At 38.5% G+C, this 20,324-nt stretch overlaps 1 protein-coding gene across 1 annotated transcript in view; it reads left to right on the top strand.

The window, feature by feature from the left end:
* Positions 1-19,617: 19,617 nt before the first annotated feature.
* Positions 19,618-20,324, top strand: part of LOC140229037 (transcription factor SUM-1) — a 42,946-nt gene continuing 42,239 nt past the window's right edge. Inside the window, exon 1 of the mRNA XM_072309298.1 lies at positions 19,618-20,187. Within this exon, the coding sequence (XP_072165399.1) occupies positions 19,618-20,187 (570 nt within the window). The remainder of the gene's footprint in view (positions 20,188-20,324) is intronic.

Consider the following 20,324-nt stretch of genomic DNA (forward strand, 5'->3'; position numbering starts at 1 on the left):
AAGCGACCACGTGTTCGTAATCCGAAGTGTTCTTTCAATACGAGGTGAATCACAAAGCGGGTGGGATCTAATTAATGTCGGAATTGCTTAATGGCCGAGGTGAATCGACTCCACCCTTTTTCGACAGAGACCAGATAGTTTAGGTTGAGGTAAGCGTAGAATGTGCCTCACGTGTATCATACGCGACTCGAGGGCTGTATTAAAAAAAAAAAGGGTGAAGAAATCAAGTACAGTGTAGTTTATGCATAGTAAAGATGTAAGAGTATCCTTTGCGTAATTTCCCCAATAATGCATAATATGTCGTGGTTCTATGCCTTGAAACTTTCTTTATGAAGAAAAAAAAAAAGAGAAACTCATCTTAGACAATTCTTCTCTATGAATGAAGACGAAAAAATTTACCCCCTCCCCCCCCCCCCCTCAAAAAAAAAAAAAAAGTTATAAGGTCTCTGAATGACTGACAATGGACTGCTATAGTAAAAACCAATGGTGCATTCGCAACCCTTCATCACGTTACTTCACAAAATAAGGTAATGTGGCTGGAAATCTAGAAAGCCTTTATTCCTAAGTTGTTCATTTGTCCCCGTATATATATATATATATATATATATATATATATATATATATATATATATATATAACGAAATATTTCGGGAAAGGGCACGATTGTCGGTTGCACAGCATTGCAAATCACTTTCGCAACTTTCACTGTTGACTTTGTGTGTTTCCTCGTTTGGTGTATATGCGTATCTCCAATGTCGAGTGCACCCCACTGGTCTCGAGTTCCTTCGTCTTCACGTTTTCCCGTTTCCCGTTCATTTCCATCAAGGACATATAACACGTAGCGTTTGTGTCTCGGGCGATCACAGTAACTATTCCATTTTTGCCCATTGAATGTTAGCTCTATTGTCTACTAGTTCAAATATTCATTGTTTTCTTCTGTGATATTTTTTTTTTCTTTTCTTATCAAAGACTCCGCAATTTCGTAATGACGTAAATTCTTCCAGGAACCCACACTTCATAAACATTTGTTGTTGTTATTGTCGTCGTCGCCCAACCCTCCATTTCCTCAGAACAGTTCACTTCCACTGGAATATTTTCCAAATAGATTTAGTTTTGGGTGTTGTACCAATGTTCTATGTTAAATTATCCATGAAATGTACAACTTTAAAACGAATAAGACAATATTTTTCGGCGTAGAAATAACATGAACGAATTCCTCTTAAAACATGTTACAGTTTCTAGTGATTCATGCAGTTACATTATAAATGACTTATTTATTCATATCAAAGACAACGAACAACAATGAAAATGAGGTTTTCCATAAGTGTTGTGTTTGTCAAAATAAAAGCAGTAAATGCTTTTGTAATTGTGTTAATTATCCAAAGTCTTGAGAAAATACAAAATATGGATGAAATGTAAAACATGCAAATCTGAAAAAAAAAATAGAAGCACATGATAAGGTTACGATGGTATTTTCGTATGAAAAGAGGTGAAGAGATATGTGGTATGTGTGTGTGTGTGTGTGTGTGTGTGTGTGCGTGAGTATGATAAAAAAAGTGTGGGGGTGTGGAAAAAAGTGTGGGGGTGTGGGGTGGTGATCGGGATTTTCTTTGGAGTTATATCTGGGCTACAAGTCGTCTACTTTACTTTATGGGGTGCCAGGGGTGTCAACCAGGGAGGTGGGCTTCCCACCTCCCTATTTCAACTGACCCTTCTCATCTCAGTGTACCCCCGACCTTTTGCGACCTAATTCTTTTGGTACATTGTCCGCGCACTCATCAACGACATCTTTGCTATTAGTTTTGAAGGAGGTTGACCGCAAGGGGCTGACTCCTCCGCATGTCACTGGCCCGGCTACGTCACCCACTTAAAGCGAGCACTGGCGTAGCCAGGGGGGGGCGATGGGGGCGGTCGCCCCCCCTAAGATTTGGACCGAGGAGTTGGGAGGCGGAAAAAAAAAAAAATGCGTGTATACTGTATGCATGCACATGAAGCGGGTCTCCTTTGCAACCTTTCATCAAATAAGATATATTTTTTTGAATATTTCACTCAAAGTGTGCACCAGATCGTTGAATTTCAATTCAAAATATGCAAAATCTCTCGTGCTTGGGAGGGGGATACCCCCTCCCAAACCCTCCCCCTCTTTGCCGCTTTCCCTAGCTAAGTACACTTTTTACATTAAAAAAAATTCTGAATAATTCTGAGTGCACAAGACTTTTCACTAATATTCCGAAAACTGAAGGTTCCCTCATGTATAAGGGGAATTTCCCCTTTTAATCGACCCTTTCCTCCCTCAGCCCCCCCCCCCAATCATTTTTTTTTTTATTACCCAAATGTTGATTCCATAATAATGCTTATTATGCGTATACGAGATATCTCAATTTCAGCCTTAAAAAGATACAAGCTCCATCGGAAGGGAAGAGTGGAGATAACACTCGCCAACGCCTTCTTCCTGTCCCCCCCCCCCCCGCCATGCAAAGAAGTAGACTGTGGCTATACCAAGATCGCTTTATTTCAATTCTAAAAACGCAAAAGCTCCGCGAGCGGGAGGGGGAATCCCCCTTCCCCTAAGTTCTACCTCACTAGACTTTATACATACGCACAGATGGTGCACATTCGGAATAAGAGCTAAATTCCGTGATTTTAACACTTCGATGAAAAAGTGTTGCACCAAAAATTTGCACCAGATCGCTGAATTTCAGGTCTGAAAACGCAAAATCACCTTCGTGTGGGAGGGGATATGCCCCTATCTACACCCTCGTGTGCATGCTTTTTCTGTTTGATTGCTGAACAGACAGCGTTCATGATATTCAGTGTAAGAATTAATACAAGGAGACTAGTGTGTTTGAATTATACTGTTTTATAGGCAAATTGTTCAATAATAATCTACAATAAAATATACGGCAACAAGTGGGACTGTTTCAACTCGTTAAAACACGCAAAAACATGCATCAAATTGCACCATTTGCAACATCAAAATGCAAAAAGTTCTCACCGTAGGAGGGGGGCCCCCCTTCCACACCCTCCTCTACCCCCTCGCTCGCTCCGCTCGCTCAGGTTCAGTCGAGTTCGTGATATACAGTGAAAAGAATTAATACAAGAAGTGTATCTAAATTATACCATTTTATAGGCAAATTGTTCAATAATAATCTACACTAAAATATACTGCTACCTTAAACAAGTGGGACTGTTTCACGTCGATAAAACGCGCAAAAACATGCATCAAATTGCACCATTTGCAAAACCAAAATGTAAAAACTTCTCACCGTGGGAGGGGGGGAACCCCCCTCCCACACCCTCCCCTACCCCCTCGCTCGCTCCGCTCGCTCGGGTTCAGTCGCGTTCATGATATTCAGTGAAAAGAATTAATACAAGAAATGTATTGGAATTATACCATTTTATAGGCAAATTGTTCAATAATAATCTACACTAAAATATACTGCAATCTTAAACAAGTGGGACTATTTCACGTCGTTAAAACACGCAAATAAATGCATCAAATTGCACCATTTGCAAAATCAAAATGTAAAAAGTTCTCACCGTGGGAGGGGGGTTCCCCTCTCACCCTCCCCTACCCCCTCGCTTGCTCCGCTCGCTCCGCTCGCTCGGGTTCAGTCGCGTTCATGATATTCAGTGAAAAGAATTAATACAAGAAGTGTATTTGAATTATACCATTTTATAGGCAAATTGTTCAATAATAATCTACACTAAAATATACTGCTACCTTAAACAAGAGGGACTGTTTCACGTCAATAAAACGCGCAAAAACATGCATCAAATTGCACCATTTGCAACATCAAAATGCAAAAAGTTCTTATCGTGGGAGGGGGGACACCCCCCTCCCACACCCTCCCCTCCCCCTCGCTCGCTCCGCTCGCTCGGGTTCAGTCGCGTTCATGATATAAAATATACTGCAATCTTAAGCAAGTGGGACTGTTTCACGTCGTTAAAACATGCATCAAATTGCACCATTTGCAAAATCAAAATGTAAAAAGTTCTCACCGTGGGAGGGGGGAAACCCCCTCCCACACCCTCCCCTACCCCCTCGCTCGCTCCGCTCGCTCGGGTTCAGTCGCGTTCATGATATTCAGTGAAAAGAATTAATACAAGAAGTGTATTGGAATTATACCATTTTATAGGCAAATTGTTCAATGATAATCTACTCTAAAATATACTGCAATCTTAAACAAGTGGGACTGTTTCACGTCGTTAAAACACGCAAATACATGCATCAAATTGCACCATTTGCAAAATCAAAATGTAAAAAGTTCTCACCGTGGGAGGGGGGAAACCCCCCTCCCACACCCTCCCCTACCCCCTCGCTCCCTCCGCTCGCTCGGGTTCAGTCGCGTTCATGATATTCAGTGAAAAGAATATTTGAATTATACCATTTTAAAGGCAAATTGTTCAATAATAGTGTACACTAAAATATACTGCTATCTTAAGCAAGTGGAACTGTTTCACGTCGATAAAACGCGCAAAAACATGCATCAAATTGCACCATTTGCAACATCAAAATGCAAAAAGTTCTTATCGTGGGAGGGGGGACACCCCCCTCCCACACCCTCCCCTCCCCCCTCGCTCGCTCCGCTCGCTCGGGTTCAGTCGCGTTCATGATATTCAGTGAAAAGAATTAATACAAGAAGTGTATCTAAATTATACCCTTTTATAGGCAAATTGTTCAATAATAATCTACATCAAAATAAACTGCTACCATAAACAAGTGGGACTGTTTCACGTCGATAAAACGCGCAAAAACATGCATCAAATTGCACCATTTACAACATCCAAATGCAAAAAAGTTCTTACCGTGGGAGGGGGGACACCCCCCTCCCACACCCTCCCCCCCTCGCTCGCTCCGCTCGCTCGGGCTCGGTCGCTTCGCTCCCTCGCAGACTAACCGCCCCCCCTAAGATGAAATCCTGGCTACGCCGTTGAAAGCGAGTATGAATCACGTAACGCTCATCTTCATGTTGTCTTCTGCTACCCCTTCTGCCTTAAGCACTTGTTGAGCTGAGACGAATCAAATTAAGGACAAGGCGATGATTCAATGAGCATGTACAGGGCAAATCCAATAATCCCCATGTTGCTACTCGAGGTTGGCCTGACTCTTCCTTACGTTAAGTTAACATTCGTGTGCGCACATTGCAGGTATCGTAAATACAGGAAGTAGCACACGTAATCAAAGTATAAAACCGAATAATGGTTCGTTTCTACAAGATGCAGAGGATATCAGTATTTATTCAACCATGGAAATGTATGTGACTTCGTTACATCACACATTAAAAATGAATTTGTTTTTTTCTCTTCTTTTTTTTTCAGACAGAGCTTTAGTTTGATAGTCAGTTCATAGCCGTGTGTGTCAGTGCTGACCTCCATAACATGTGGTGACGGTACCCCAGTACTGCCATGCACTCATACACACCTGAGTAAAACATCTCGTCCAACGAAGTAGGCGCCAGGAAGGTTTCGAACTTGGGGCCTTTTGACTGCAGGTCCAAAGCTTGTTCATTATACCACAGTTTCAACAACCAAAACACAATACACCTGTTACATTTTCAAATCGTCGTCGTTTTTTGTTTTGTTTTGTTTTGTTTTGATTTTTTTTTGGGGGGGGGTTATATTTCTGATTTAATTTTCTCTGTCAAGTTTGTGCACGGACAATGAAGCCACATATAACAAAAACAAAAACAAGAACATAAACAAAACTGGAATGTATTTTGGCGATATTCTAATGCGTAAGTTTGCACCACAAGTTGTTCAAATTATTGTGTGTGTGTTTTTTTTTTTGTTGTAATGTCTGATTATGTTCTCTTCAAATGCTTTAATTTTGGCTTTATATTCAGTTTCATCTTTCACCATGAGGAATGGGACGAAAATTTGATGTTTGAACGTACTTTGTATAAAGGAAATGTGCAAAACTTGGGATAATTACAATTGTAATACTATATATGCACATGTGGACACACACACACAGCAAGCACACACACATATGATATATAATGTATGAATGTATGTATGCACTGAAGAGAAATACACACATATATACTATATAATGTATGTATATGTGTATACATATATATGTATATATGTAATGTGTGTGTGTGTGTGTCTGTCTGTCTGTCTGTAAACATACAAACATGTTTGCCCTCTCTTCTACCATGTTGAACGTGTTTGACACGATGCGGGCCCAAAGAGTGGCGGCCGGTGGTGACCGGTGGCTTCAAGTGGCGCCACCGTATCCAGTTGCAAAGAAACGAGGTCCCGCCGAGACGGAGGCGATGCAGTAAATCTGGGGGCGCAACACATGGTGGCGGAGTGACAGGCCAATCATACGGAGGTGATAGCTTGTAGCACTGAGACCGGAAGACGAGGGAGACGGGATAGAGAGAGAGAGAGGGAGAGATGGGTATTATGTTAACGACTGTCTGAATATCGGAAGAAACGGAAATCCACCATAAAACGAAAGGACAGAAAAATGTACACGTGGAAACTCTCATCGAAATCAACATGACGAGAAAAATGAAATGGTGAGAAGGACAAAAGTGAAAGTTAGCCGGAGAACTGTCACATGGTCTCATGCAAAACAATGGACATCTGGAAGAAAAATGTTTTGATAGTAAAGGAGAAGGGAAATTATTGATGGGTTCTTGAACGAAGACAATTTACACCATCCGATACTGCTATATTTATTCCGAGGCCATTCATCAAAAGTGCATATCATAAATTATCGGTAATTTCTACCATTTTTTGTGTGTGTTTCCTGAGGGACGTACGTGTCGAAGACGAACTGGATGAAACTTATCTGGACCCCACGATGGAAGACTAGCTGGTGCAGCTAAATATGGACTATTCAGCCATCTTTTCATATGGAAAGTGAAAAAAAAAAAACCAACAAAAACAATAAACAAAAAAAAAACAGCATAGACGTTTGCTTTGAATGATGTAATACTTATGATAGTCGTGAGATAAATTCTAGACTAAATACTTACAGTAAAGTGTTTGTGACGAGTCACTTTACATGCTTGTATAATATTTGTTTATGTATGTTAATCAATAATCATATCACATTATACACATACATAACTGTATGTGTGTATTCATATACACACACAAATTGAATGAACGCTATTGAAATGTGCCACTCATTGTCAAATATTACATTTTTACTGTTGTAATGAACAATCAGTGCATATTCCAGCTCGCACAGTATACGTGATGATAGATAACAAATAATTTCAGATGTCCATTGCAATAGTTTTGTCCTTTTTTTCCCCTTGGTTGCTGTTTTGAGCTCTCTGTATCAAAAAATACATCGCAAATCATCAGAAATTAGCATGAAGTGCTGTAGGAAAAAACACGTGTAGTTGACCGAAGTTCCCATGATAACTACATGTAGTTTTGATGAAAACTGCACTCGTAAGCCAATCACGCAATATATACGCAATAGTGTAACTAGAACTACACCCCCACAACCATGATAACAATACGGCCGAATGTTTGCCTGCTTTATTGCTATAGTCTTATTTTCGTCCTCTCCTCTGTCTTGTGTCTTCAAACAACTTTTGCCATCCAATATTATTACATCACGACTTCGTCGTCGTATAGATACGAAATGTATAGCCATTTCCGCATGTTGCACGTATCTGTCCGACATATCTGCTGCAACAGAAACCTGCACAATGATGGTTCATTTTCTCATTCAGTTTCCCCATCACTTTTGTCATAATAATGCCTGGATTACTGAATGTATATTCAAACGTTTAAGTTGTGACAAAGTTAAGTGGAAACAAACTGAAAAACAGACGAACAACAGCGACAGCAAATCGATGATGGCGGTCAGTTACCCATAACAAATGATTACGTGCAGATCGAGAGGAGTGAAGATATTTTCACGAGTGTAGTATAATACGTCGCCCTTTTTCGGCAGCTCGCTAGATTTCGTTAGGTTGCCATCCCTTTTGAACTTTTCTCATGCAGTCCATCGTCCAGTAATAAGCTTATCACTTCTTCCCTGCAGCTTACAACTTCAGTCAAATTTTTGATCATTCGAACCACTCTCTCAATGTGCTCACACTAATTGCAGACATTGTGATCAATGATTGATTTACTATTGCTGCTGCTTCTGCTACAATGCTACTGCCAATATATCACTATATACTTTTGAGAACATTGCTTCTATTGCTATCTTACTCAGTACCTCTAAAAATGTTGCAAATACCGTTGCTACATTTGCTCTAAATACTCAGACTTTTGCTGTCGCTAATATCAGCCACTGCTGGTTGTGCTTAATGTTGCTGAGGAGCATGATAAAAAAAAGTCCGATACCAGTTTGTTAGACGCAAAGATTAGGAAAAGACAATGTTCCGAGTGATGAGGAGAAAAACCCGAAAGATCTGCATCACACCTGAGGTCGCTTTTCTGTGTGTGTGTTCAGAAACCCACAAACATGTTTGATCTTGTTTATTTCCTTTAGATGCCCGCAGCTTCGAAGCTCTTTGGCATTATACGACGAGAATTAAACTGTTTTCCCGTCCCTTTCAGTTTCTTCTTATGTCACGAAAGGGTGGAAATTATCGGAGATGCATCGGATAAAGGCATCTCTGCACGAGAGAACCACAAGAGATGTAAGGGAAGAGATGAGAAGAGGGATAGATTGAGCCTTGATTGCTTAATAGGAGCGGATATCGTGCATATTGAATCTCGGTGATCGAGTGCAAATTGAATTACGCCTCACCGCGCGGTGGGCTCGGCCGGGGAGACCCGTCTCTCACTGCGATTCGCCGGGACTCCAGCGGCGTGGGCTCGATTTGTTTTTCTGCTGGGATTCCGCGTGAATTAGGCGCGGGGCTGGATGCGTACTTTGTGGAATGCATGGATAGGGCAGGGCAAGATTTCATCTAAACTCGATGGAGAAAGATGGAGAAGAGATAGATCAAGAAGTTAGATTATCTAGGAAGAGGAATAAGAAAAGAAGGACGTATAGATTAGATAAACAGCATATAGAAAGAAAGACGGAGTCTATGGAAGAAAAGGCCCCCCCCCCAAAAAAAAAAGAAGGATAATATCATAATTCCATATGAGATGGGAACAAATAGAAGGGAAAAATAAATTGTGTAATGTGAGATAGGAAAGCGCGACCATACGAGGACCTAATTGATATGTGATTATTAGTTCAACAATGTGCTGGTGGAATGATTTAAGAATTAATGGAAAGCTGTAGTTACGTATGTGCACCTATACATGTATGTCCCTTGTCGTTTGTCTTTTCCAGCAAGGGAAAGAGAGGGGATTGGGATGAAGTAGAAGGGGAAGGGGGGGGGGTGGGGGTGACGAACCTCATTTTCATGTCGAATCATCCAATTATGTAAGCGACATGATAACTAGTGATCAAGTAGGAAAATTAAGAGAAAAAAACACGAATTATTTCAGACCATCACTTAAAATTATATAACACATGTACATTCTGAGACTTGACGAGGGAAACAAGTGCTAACATCAAGAGAATAAACTGGTGAAAATACGACACAAACATTAACAAAATACAAAAGGGAGATGTCGTGAACAAAGTCTTCCAGGCGAACCTTTTCTCCATCTTCAGTGATCTTTGAGGAGGACAATAAGTGTTGAGTGTATGTACGAAAGAGTAAACCTGGAATCATGAATCATCGCTGTTGTGCCTTGTTGTCATTTATTACTGATACCCTGTCTAAGTTACGGTTGCATATACGGAGTGTGAATGAGCTCTCAGAATGTATAGGAATAAATCAAAGCAGCCAACCGAGGCGTTTGACAAATCATTTCTCATATCAAAATCACTTTGAATTCGATACCCCCGGGTAAGCAATATCAACATGCGAAACTGATGAAGGAGTCGTAATATTTCTTGGTTGTGATGTCACATCCGTTTTTGTTTTGTTATTTTTTTGTTATAACGTCCACAGAAGACGCGTCGAAAGTTACAATGTCATATTATGACTCTACATACTTCCCCTTAACAACCAGGCCAGAACTTGTGTAATAGAGTAATGGATGGGTGGAGATTATTGACTCAAGAAGAAGAAGAAAATAAGAAGATGAAACACCATGTGATTCATCGCCGTCAATTGACAGTTCGGTATCGTATACAATGCGGCATAAATATGATTTTTAGATCGAAGTAGTGTGCACACTATCACACCACAAGACACCATAAAAAGAAATTGCTAGGTAACATCCCTTATCGAAGTGATTAAGCTCAACTTTACATAACTATTTCCTCTGGAGGTGATGATTGTAGATGGCAGTGCTATAGAGTGATGCGTGAGGACAATGGTTGCATTTCAAACCGTGATGCTTGTGAATTCCTGATCTGGAATTTGTGATTTTATGCAGCCATTCTCCGTTCGAATTTTCTACCAAAAGTAAGTAAAATAAATGGTTGAATAATAATTGTCCTCATGGCAATACATTAGCAAACAGTGAAGCCATCTGACTGTCCATGCTATTCTGATATCCGTCTGGTAGAGACTGATTGTGTATCAGTACTTTTGTTGTGAGGAGGGAAGCGCCGAACCATTATCTTAGCGACGATCACATGAGGGCGTGTTCTGGAGAACTGAGAGAGATAGAGAGCATCCGATTCAATCCGGGTTTCCCGATGCTACATGGGGAGAAACAGCAGTGTTAGCAGAACTTTATAACCCCATCCAAAGTGATTTCTGAGAGAGTCTAGGCAGTAGTTTGAGTTTATGATAAGCCGTGAGGACATCCCTTAACTACATGTGATTGCGAATAATGGGCCAGAACTCCACTGCACCGGTTGTCGTGTTCAGAATCATGCGTAATATCCTTCCTGAGTCAATCAGAACCAAAATATTGACATCTCACGTGAGATTAATTAATTTTGCAGAGCGCGTGTAGGAATAGATAATTATTCTCGATGCAATCTAGGTGTTAATGTGTTTAATGAATAGATATATATGAATAATATTCCACGATATAAGTTCTCTAAGACTACAATTAGATACACTGGAGCAAAATGCTGGAATGAGTTGCCAACTTTTATTAAAGAGAGTCCAACACTGTCATCTTTTAAACGTAAATATAAAATGTTATTAATACAAAGTGCAATTGAGTAATTATTGTAATAATTTTGCCACTTTTTCTTTTTTTTTTCTGTGATGTTTCTTTGTTGTTTTTGTTCCTTGATGTATATTCGATGGAAATTGCGTACTATTTATTGTTTGTAAGGGAATCGGCCTCGATAGGCTTCATACGGCCTTTACTGATCCCTCACGTGCTATGTTGATTGTATATTTTTCTCTTCTGTTTGATTGTGAACGTGATGTTTTCTTTTTAGCATGTGAAATAAATTTGAATTTGAATTTGAATTTGAATTTGAATTTGAATTTGAATTTGAATATGATTTTTCTAGGTATTCCGGGAAAAATCAATTCCGTAGTTAAACTTTGTTTGTTTGTTTGTTTGTTTGTTTGTTTTTCTAGAGACAATGATAGCTAACCAAAAAGCAATTAGGGAGCCTACATGGTAACTGTAATGGTGAAGTTGCCGTTGACCACGTGAAGTTACCTTGCGCCATTTGTGACCCAGTCTCACAAATAAACTGCATCTTGCATTGTCGTCTTCCAGTACATCATTTGAAAAGTAGGTTTTTACAGATTGACAATGTAACAAGTTAAGTTCCAGAAGCAAAAGTGTCACTTGTGATTAAGAAACGAAGACTGCATACCCAGTTAGCATATACACCGTACTGCCGCGACCATTTTTATGTGGCTTCGTCGGTTAAAGTATCGATAAAGGTTACGTAGCAGGGAAAAACCCCGTGAAGCGAAACAGGTTAACCTCACCAAAACATGCTGAACTCCGGGGGCCAATGGACGTACCTGAGCCCAGCCGTTCACCGCCGATCAGTCTACGACCCGGATTTGGCGGGATTTGGTAATCACATACCGCACTAAGCTGGCTCGCACGCTATCGTATGCGAAATTTGGACGCTGGAATGAGGGAATCAAACTATATATATATATGTATATTGAAAAAAAAAATAATGCGGCTAGTGGAAGGATAACAAAGAAATATAACAACAACAGCAACAGTAACATCATTGCATAAAAAGGAGAATGAATACGAAGTGACGGTGACGTAAGCAGGGTTTAAGCAGGGTTTTGGTATTTGCGGTGAAGGTGCTACCCTTGGCATGCCTGAAGAAGTTTACCACGAATTCCTAACCACGTGAAGAGAGCGAAAATAACCCTTCCGACGAAGGGTCGATCATTACTCTCGTGAGGTCAAGTGAGTGTAAGTTGTTTTGTTGTTAGTTTTTTTTTTCTCGATGACATGTGATAATTAATGAAAAAATGTTAACAGTACCTACACTCTCATAAACAGCCATGGTCATTATATCCGTACATTAATCCGATCAGTACAGTCTTTATAACATGATAAGCGTTATACTTTTACCTAACTTGATTGTTTCGCTTTCTCACGATCAAAACTTCAGTGACACACTGACGAATCTCGACGCGGCAAATAAATACATTGATAACGTATTTTCCAAAATGTTACCCAGGTCTGTGGTGTCTATATTTTCTTGCAGAATTCTCGTCAGCAACGTATGGAACTAATGTATCAGCTTTGACAATCGTGGTGAGGAAATCTGTAATAAGCCACGAGTCCATAACTATCACGAAATATTTGTGAGCTTGTGGTTTATTGTTCGTCTTACACTTTTACTAGTCTGACGCTTGTGTACATCTCTAAATGTTAATAAATTCAGTAGCTGAATGGTTCCATTCAATATCCCGCTAACCATATAGTAACAACTAATAACAACCAAAAGCAATTTCTTTTGTTTGTAATCTTTAAATCACAACAATCCCATGGATTAGTTCCATATAACATACGGACTGTCAACTTGTAACGAATGTATAAAAAAATATTGATTAACATAACAGGTAGCATGGGATACTGCTTTGGTTCATTTCATAATATGACGATTATAGCAGGCAATCAAATGAAATTCAATTGTTAGACTTCTATGTTTCTAATAAACATTTCTACCTAAATGTTTATGTCTGATAATGCAAAGGGCGGCTTGCGGTCGTCCAATTAGTTAGACTGCACATATGCATCTTGGCCTTCTGACATAATGTCCATAAAGACCGGTTGATGATACCAGGTGTCATTAGTAGTGAACTGCCCTTTACTTATTCATCTACATGTCGTTTTGCGATTGAGTCATCATTTCAAGGTACAATGATCTGACCTTCATCTGACCAAGACTAGCTAAGATGATCCTCAAGTGATGAATTTTACATTTACCTATGCGACTTTTCTCAGACATGGCCGATAACAGTGTACGTTAGAAATGGAAGCAATAAAAAGATCGAATCAAATTTAATATGACGAAGACCTACCTCTTCTATTGGTCTAGTATTGCCATTTCATTTTTGTTTGTTTGCTTGTTGGTAGTTGCTGATGAGTTAAAAACGAATGATTATTTCCCTTCTTTAAGACCTTGTAGTGTGGAGGTACCATAGAGTGGAAGGCTGGCAGGACTCGGACATATTCGACAATCCCCATAATGAATCGTGTATAGCTTTATTACTGATCTCTATGTAAGCACACACACAGCCAAAGAATCTTGACTAGAGTAGACCGTCGCCGATGATCGTTATAGGCCTGGAGTAACGCTTCTACGTCCATATTCGCTGATCGGTGATTTTCGTGGTTTACGAATGTAGCATGGTGTTAGGGGAAGAAAATGAATATGACCACCCATGAACCACCACTCTACCGAGTATTCAAGAAGAAATCTACCAAAAAAAAAAAAGAAAAAAAAAAGGGTGACAGATGATGACGTAATAGACACATACAAAGGAAATGCATTTAAATGAGGTGAAAATGTGACCTCGTAAGATTTTCACTCAAGTGAGCACAAGGGTCACTAAATTTCGTTTTTTTTTTGATAAGAAAACAAGAAGACAAAAATAAGTTATACCTAATACTTTTAATAGCTTTCTTAGTTTGAGGGAAAATTTTGTAGTTCATTATGAACAAAAGTGGTAGGCAACGAGTGTTGTTATTTCTTTCGCTCAAATTCTGTCAAAAGATGTTTCGAAAGGAACATTCAATTATTTTTTTTTTCCTTTTTTTAAAATCAGGTCTTGAATGTATTCAAGTAAAATGTGTACATATTGCCTAATCATTGTTTTACAAAGTAGTTTGATTTTTACATTGTCGAACGGTTCGAAAGATATTGAGCTCTTGAATCTGAAACATTCACCTACTTAACTTAACACCATACCACACTTTTTAAGATATGTATTGTTTGCAAAATTTGTTATATTTTCAATGCTTCTGTCTTTGTCACCACGAATTTAATTCAGTGTGACATTATCATAGAAGAGTGTATTTTGTAGTATTATTTGACTTAGCTTGATTTAGTTGAGATTTATTTTTAGGTGGGTATAAATATGATTCACATATATGTACAAGTTTTATCGTTAACTCCCTTCTTATCGATTTGAGATATTTCCAAGTAAACTTGCTAAAAACAAACAAAAAAGTAATAAGAAAATATTGGATGATTTGCTGGTAACTTAAAGAATAGTTTTTGTTATGCAACAAGGGACGCATCACCAGAAAGATGTTATTTTGAACTATCTAATGATGGACATATGGATGGCGCTTAACCGATTTGAGATCACACACTTTACACACACACACACACATGATAATACATATGATATATATGTGTACATAGTTATAGACGTTATGTAAATGTATATAAATGTATGTTGCATAATTATATATAAATGCTCAAACATGTACACCCCATATAGATTTAAAAAATGATGCAAAGCTTTATATATTGATTCAATTGATTCATAATAGCTATACATATATATATATACATATATATATATATGTATATATAAAACGTGTACTTATTTACCATTAATCTACTTTCCATGTTTATAGTTTACAACGTTACCTTTCACTGTTATGTATTTTCTATTTTCATATTATAGAATGATGTTTGTAATGACTGCAGGACGTCTTTGGAAGGCAGTTTAAAAAACCGAACAGGCGAACCCTGCAGTAAGAAATGAATAAAACAAAATGAATAAAATGTATAATTATGTATCTTATAAATGTTATTTTCATATGTATATATAAATGTGTAAAAATTTTTAACAGTTATAAATATGAATGTATATGAATTATGTTACATAATTATGTATAAATGTTCAAACATGTACATCCCTTCATAGATTAAAAAAACGATGCAAAGCTTTATATATATATATATACATATATATATATATATATACATATATATATACATATATATATATATATACATATATATATTCAATTGATTTTTAATAGTTCTGCATATATATATATATATATATATACATATATAGCGTGTATTTATTGACCATTAATCCTCTCACCATGTCTATAATTTACAATATTACCTAACTAACTGTTATTTATTTTGTATTTTCATGTAGAATGATATGTTTGTGATGACTGCAGGACGTCTTTGACAAGCAGATTTACAAAAAGGAATAGGCGAACCCTGTAGTATGAAATAAATAAAACAAAAAATAAAATATTTGAGTCATATTGTTATGCAGTAACATAAAAAAATACATATATACATATACATATATGTATAAATAGTTATAACTGTTATAGATGTAAATCTATATAAGATACTACATAATTAGGTAAAAATGTTCAATCATGTCTACCCCCTCATAGACTTAAAAGATAATGCAAAGTCTAAAAAATTTATAAAATTGCTTTAAAATTTTATATTTCTCTCCCTGTATGTTTAACGTATACTTATTTACTAAAATTCCACTCTCCATGTCTATAGTTTACAATGTTACCTATGACTGTAATGTATTTTGTGTTTTCATATAGAATAATGTTTGTGACAACTTTAGGGCATCTTTGGAAGGCAGTCTTACAAAACCGAACATGCGAACTCTGCAGTATAAGATAAATAAAGCGAAATAAATATATTAATCATGGAGTTACATGTGTATGGTTATATATGTAAATATATAGCATATATAGTTACATATGTTGTGTACATATGATATTTGTCTATGTGTATATAAGCAACATTCATAAATGTTTTAGATGTACATGTAAATGTATATAGATATGTTTTATGATTATATATCAATGTCCAAACACGTACATCTCTTTATAGATTTGAAAAAAAAAGATGCAGAGTTTATATTTTGATTAAATTGATTTATAATAGTTCTATATATCCTTGTATTCATAACTTGTACTTATTTACCATTAATCCACTTTCCATGTTCATAGTTTAGAATACTACCTCCAAACTGTTATTTATTTTGTATTTCCTTGTAGAACAATGTTTGTGATGACTGCAGGGCGTCTTTGGAAAGCAGTGTACAAATAATAAAGTAATTAATAAATAAAACAAAATAAATAAAATGTATAAGTCATATAGTTGAATGTAGATGTATGTAATTGTATATGTTATAAATGTTATTTACATATGTATAGACATATGTATGTAATAAAAACTGTTGTAAATGTGAATGTACATGATTATGTTACATAATTGTGTATTAATGTTTAAACATGTACATCCCTTTATAGATTAAACAGTGCAAAGCTATATATATATATATATATTGATTGATTCGGCTGATTTATAATACAGCTGTAGTTCTACATATCTAAGTATCTATAACAAGTACTGTATATTTACCATTAATCCACTCTCCATATTTATAGTTTACAATCGTTACCTTTAACTGTGATGTATTTTGTATTTTCGTGTAGAATGGTGTTTGTGACGACTTTAGGGCACTTTTGGAAAGCAGTTTTACAAAAGCGAACAGGGTGACCCTGCAGCAAATAAATAAAACAAAATAAATAGAATATATTAGTCATAAAGCTATATAGTTATACATGTAAATACATAGTTAGATATATATGTATACACTTATATATGTTATATTCATACATATATATATATATATATATATATATATATATGTCATATATATATATATATATATATATATATATATATATATCCCGAGTGTGTGTCTGTCAGTCTGTCTGTGCGTGTGCCAGGATGTATATGGCTAAATTTTTACGTGTTCGTATTTATATTTTTGTGGCTGTATTTTCTCATAGATAGTGATTAACCTTTTGGGCTTTTATCAGTCTCAGAGCTTGAAAATGATCAAATACTTAGTAAGTGTGGATGACTACATTTAATGAATGGTAGTTGGGCGTCATTATTTAGATCGAATTGGGCTAAGATGGCCCAAGACGCAAGTGCGGCATTAAAGTTTTGATCTGGGCTGCTAATCCGGGCTCAGCTCCGGCTTTGAGTTCGCTCCCAATAGTGCATCACCTCTAGGCGATATCAGTGAAATGAAGAGTTAATCCACACAGAAGGCCAGAGATCATGAATCAGAGAACTGGATTGTGATCTTCCCGTTAGTGAGGCTGACCCATGAGTTATTCTCTCTCCCTCTCCCCCTCTCCTGTCTTTTCCTTGGTTTTTCACCGACCCGTGGGGGCGTTTATTTTGTGCCCTTTCACAATAGAATTTTTTAAACACGCACCTGTTTTTCTTGATTGAGCCGCGATACGCCACGCTGAAGAGTGCCAATTTGCTCGTTACATCACTATTCAAGGGGCTTCGAATGCTAAAATAGGGAAAAGCTTTGGATATATTTTAGCATACCCTTTCAACAGAACGTTCGATAATGTTCCTGCGGTGGTTAACACGTAATTTACGACTTTACATTGCATGTTTGTTTGTTTGTTTGTTTTAATGTCCATGGCGTCAGCTCTCGTTGAGATTATAGTATGTCACAACATACATTGGAAGAACAAATCCTAATTATTCCTCCAGGAGGTACCTGTATCAAATCGATTTTCTTTTTCTGCACACGATTTTCTCCCGATTGACCAAGGGCTATAGTCAAATAACGACGCAATAACTACGCTATACCGAATACAAGTCGTTCTTAACCTTGCCTGTTACCAAAATATAGAGTGCATTGAACAGTTTCGGCATTTAAGAGTACAATTTTACACATTTTTGGAGGTTTATAGAATAGACCTTCACAAGCAAGCAATTTCTTCGTAATCCCTGCTATTGACTGCTATTTGTTTCTTTGTTTTAAGTGGGATAACTTGTAGTTCTGATACGCAAGATGAATTCGTAACTGAAGCTATTTCATATTGGATCTCTTCTTACAAGTCCCACATCAACGCCACTGTAATCTGAAAGGAAATGTTCAATTGGTGGGTACACGCGCCTTCGAGGAACACTCGCGCGCTCCTGTCAATCAGGCCCTGTTGCCATGAAAAAGGGGGCGTGGTCATTGAGTTTTCTCTGTCTCAAAGGGGAGAGGAAGACAGAGAGAGAGAGAGAGAGAGAGAGAGAGAGAGAGAAGGGAGGGGGTAGAATGGGAAGTATAAGGCATGCTGAGATTTTGAGCGGAGATTGCTAACTAATTATCGGGTCTGAATTTTCATTACCGTTAACCCGCCCCTGTGAATGAGCGTGAGCTGTAATAGAGTGTGGTGAGGAAATTTCCTGTGCGAAAATATTATCCACTTTGAAAGAGCTATGTAGAGACAGCCGATGAACAAGGAGGTGATCTAGTCATCAAGACGTCGTTAGTCTTCAGTTCAGACCACCTTAGAGTGGAAGACCCCATTTGTCATCTTCGGTTCTTGAGATGCCAAAGTATTCCTGATATCATCACAGTGCATATCTGTTGTTTTTTTTTTGAGGAATGCCCTCCACAAACAAAGTCTCCAAGTCCTTTCAAAGTAGCTACTACTTTCGAAGTCAGAAAGAATCCCGTGTTCTAGACTAAAAGTACAAAAAGTGTTCCACGTGCCAAAAGTTGAAATGGTGGTTGGATAGCCTATTATCCGGTCGCATCCTCGCCCGAGTGGCGCTCTTGCTAGCGAGGACAGGCGCGGTTGGCATAGAAGTATGACGCGACTTTCTTGGCCGCGTATATAAGCCAGCTGAGCTCGCCAAGCAATGGCCACGGACACCGCACGGCTTCGCTTGAAGAGCTGAATTCCATTGGATGTCAGTGTTGTTGTAGCGAAGCGAACCCTAGCGGACTTCCGTATTGCGAGAGAGGTACACGTGCACTTTTCCACCCTAACTCTCTCTGTTCCCCTCTCCCTCTCTGCTTGTCTGTATCGGGTTGGGAAGTACAGCCAGTCTCGTAGTTGTCATCTCTGCGAGCAGGATAACCAACAAATCCACGCGCGTGGCGGTGTGTTTCGGCGATCCCACTTGACTTCTACTAGCTTCCCACGTAGCCACTTTTTAAAGTTTGGCGCTCGAGGTGGAAGCTTCAGTCAAGTTACACCTCTCGACACACAGCGGATACCCCACTGCTATTCCCTTGACATTTTGACAATTTCAAGGTTTTTTTTAATCCCCTCGGAATTTGACACATCTTCGCTCTATTTTGGATATTTTCTCTTTAATATTTTATCACCCGTCTACAAATTTGCATCATCTGTGAAGGTTGTCGGTGTGCCTTTGAAATCATAGACGTTATGGAGCCCATAAGGAGCAGTTGTCGCTACACAGAGATGCAGCCGGTTTCATACTACGACGGTTACCCGACAAACGGCGAGATGAATGCCTACAACGCAAACACAGCTATCAACTCCATGTACGCAAACTCGTACCCACATGACGTCCATCCAAACCAAGCACGGAACGGCAGCCACTGCTACGGCAGCGATTCAGCCAACTCAAGCCCCGGCGAAAGTTGCCGTGAGGAGGACTTAGAGCACGTGCTCGCGCCCGGCTACCCAGGGCAAGGGGAGCGGCGGTGTCTGATGTGGGCTTGCAAGGCGTGCAAGCGAAAGAACGTGGCGGTCGACAAGCGAAAGGCAGCCACTCTCCGAGAGCGACGGCGACTTCGCAAGGTGAATGAGGCGTTCGAAGCTCTGAAAAGGCACACGTGCGCGAACCCCAACCAGAGGTTGCCGAAAGTCGAGATTTTGCGGAATGCCATCGAATACATTGAAAAGTTGGAAAGGTTACTGCAGGTTGAGAAGGCAAACGGTGACAGCGAAATGGATTCGGCGGAGACGAGCTCAAACACATCAGATGCTATGGTAAGAAGGAAAGATAAAAGTATTGAACCTAATGTTTATTTACGTATTCTTTTCCTCTCACTTCAGTATGGTTTTGTCAATCAGCTCTGCGTTTTGTATGTTTCACTCCTTACATAGCTGACGAGAACGTCATACGT

This window comes from Diadema setosum, chromosome 5, assembly GCF_964275005.1.
Source record: "Diadema setosum chromosome 5, eeDiaSeto1, whole genome shotgun sequence".
NCBI classification, from domain to species: Eukaryota; Metazoa; Echinodermata; class Echinoidea; order Diadematoida; family Diadematidae; genus Diadema; species Diadema setosum.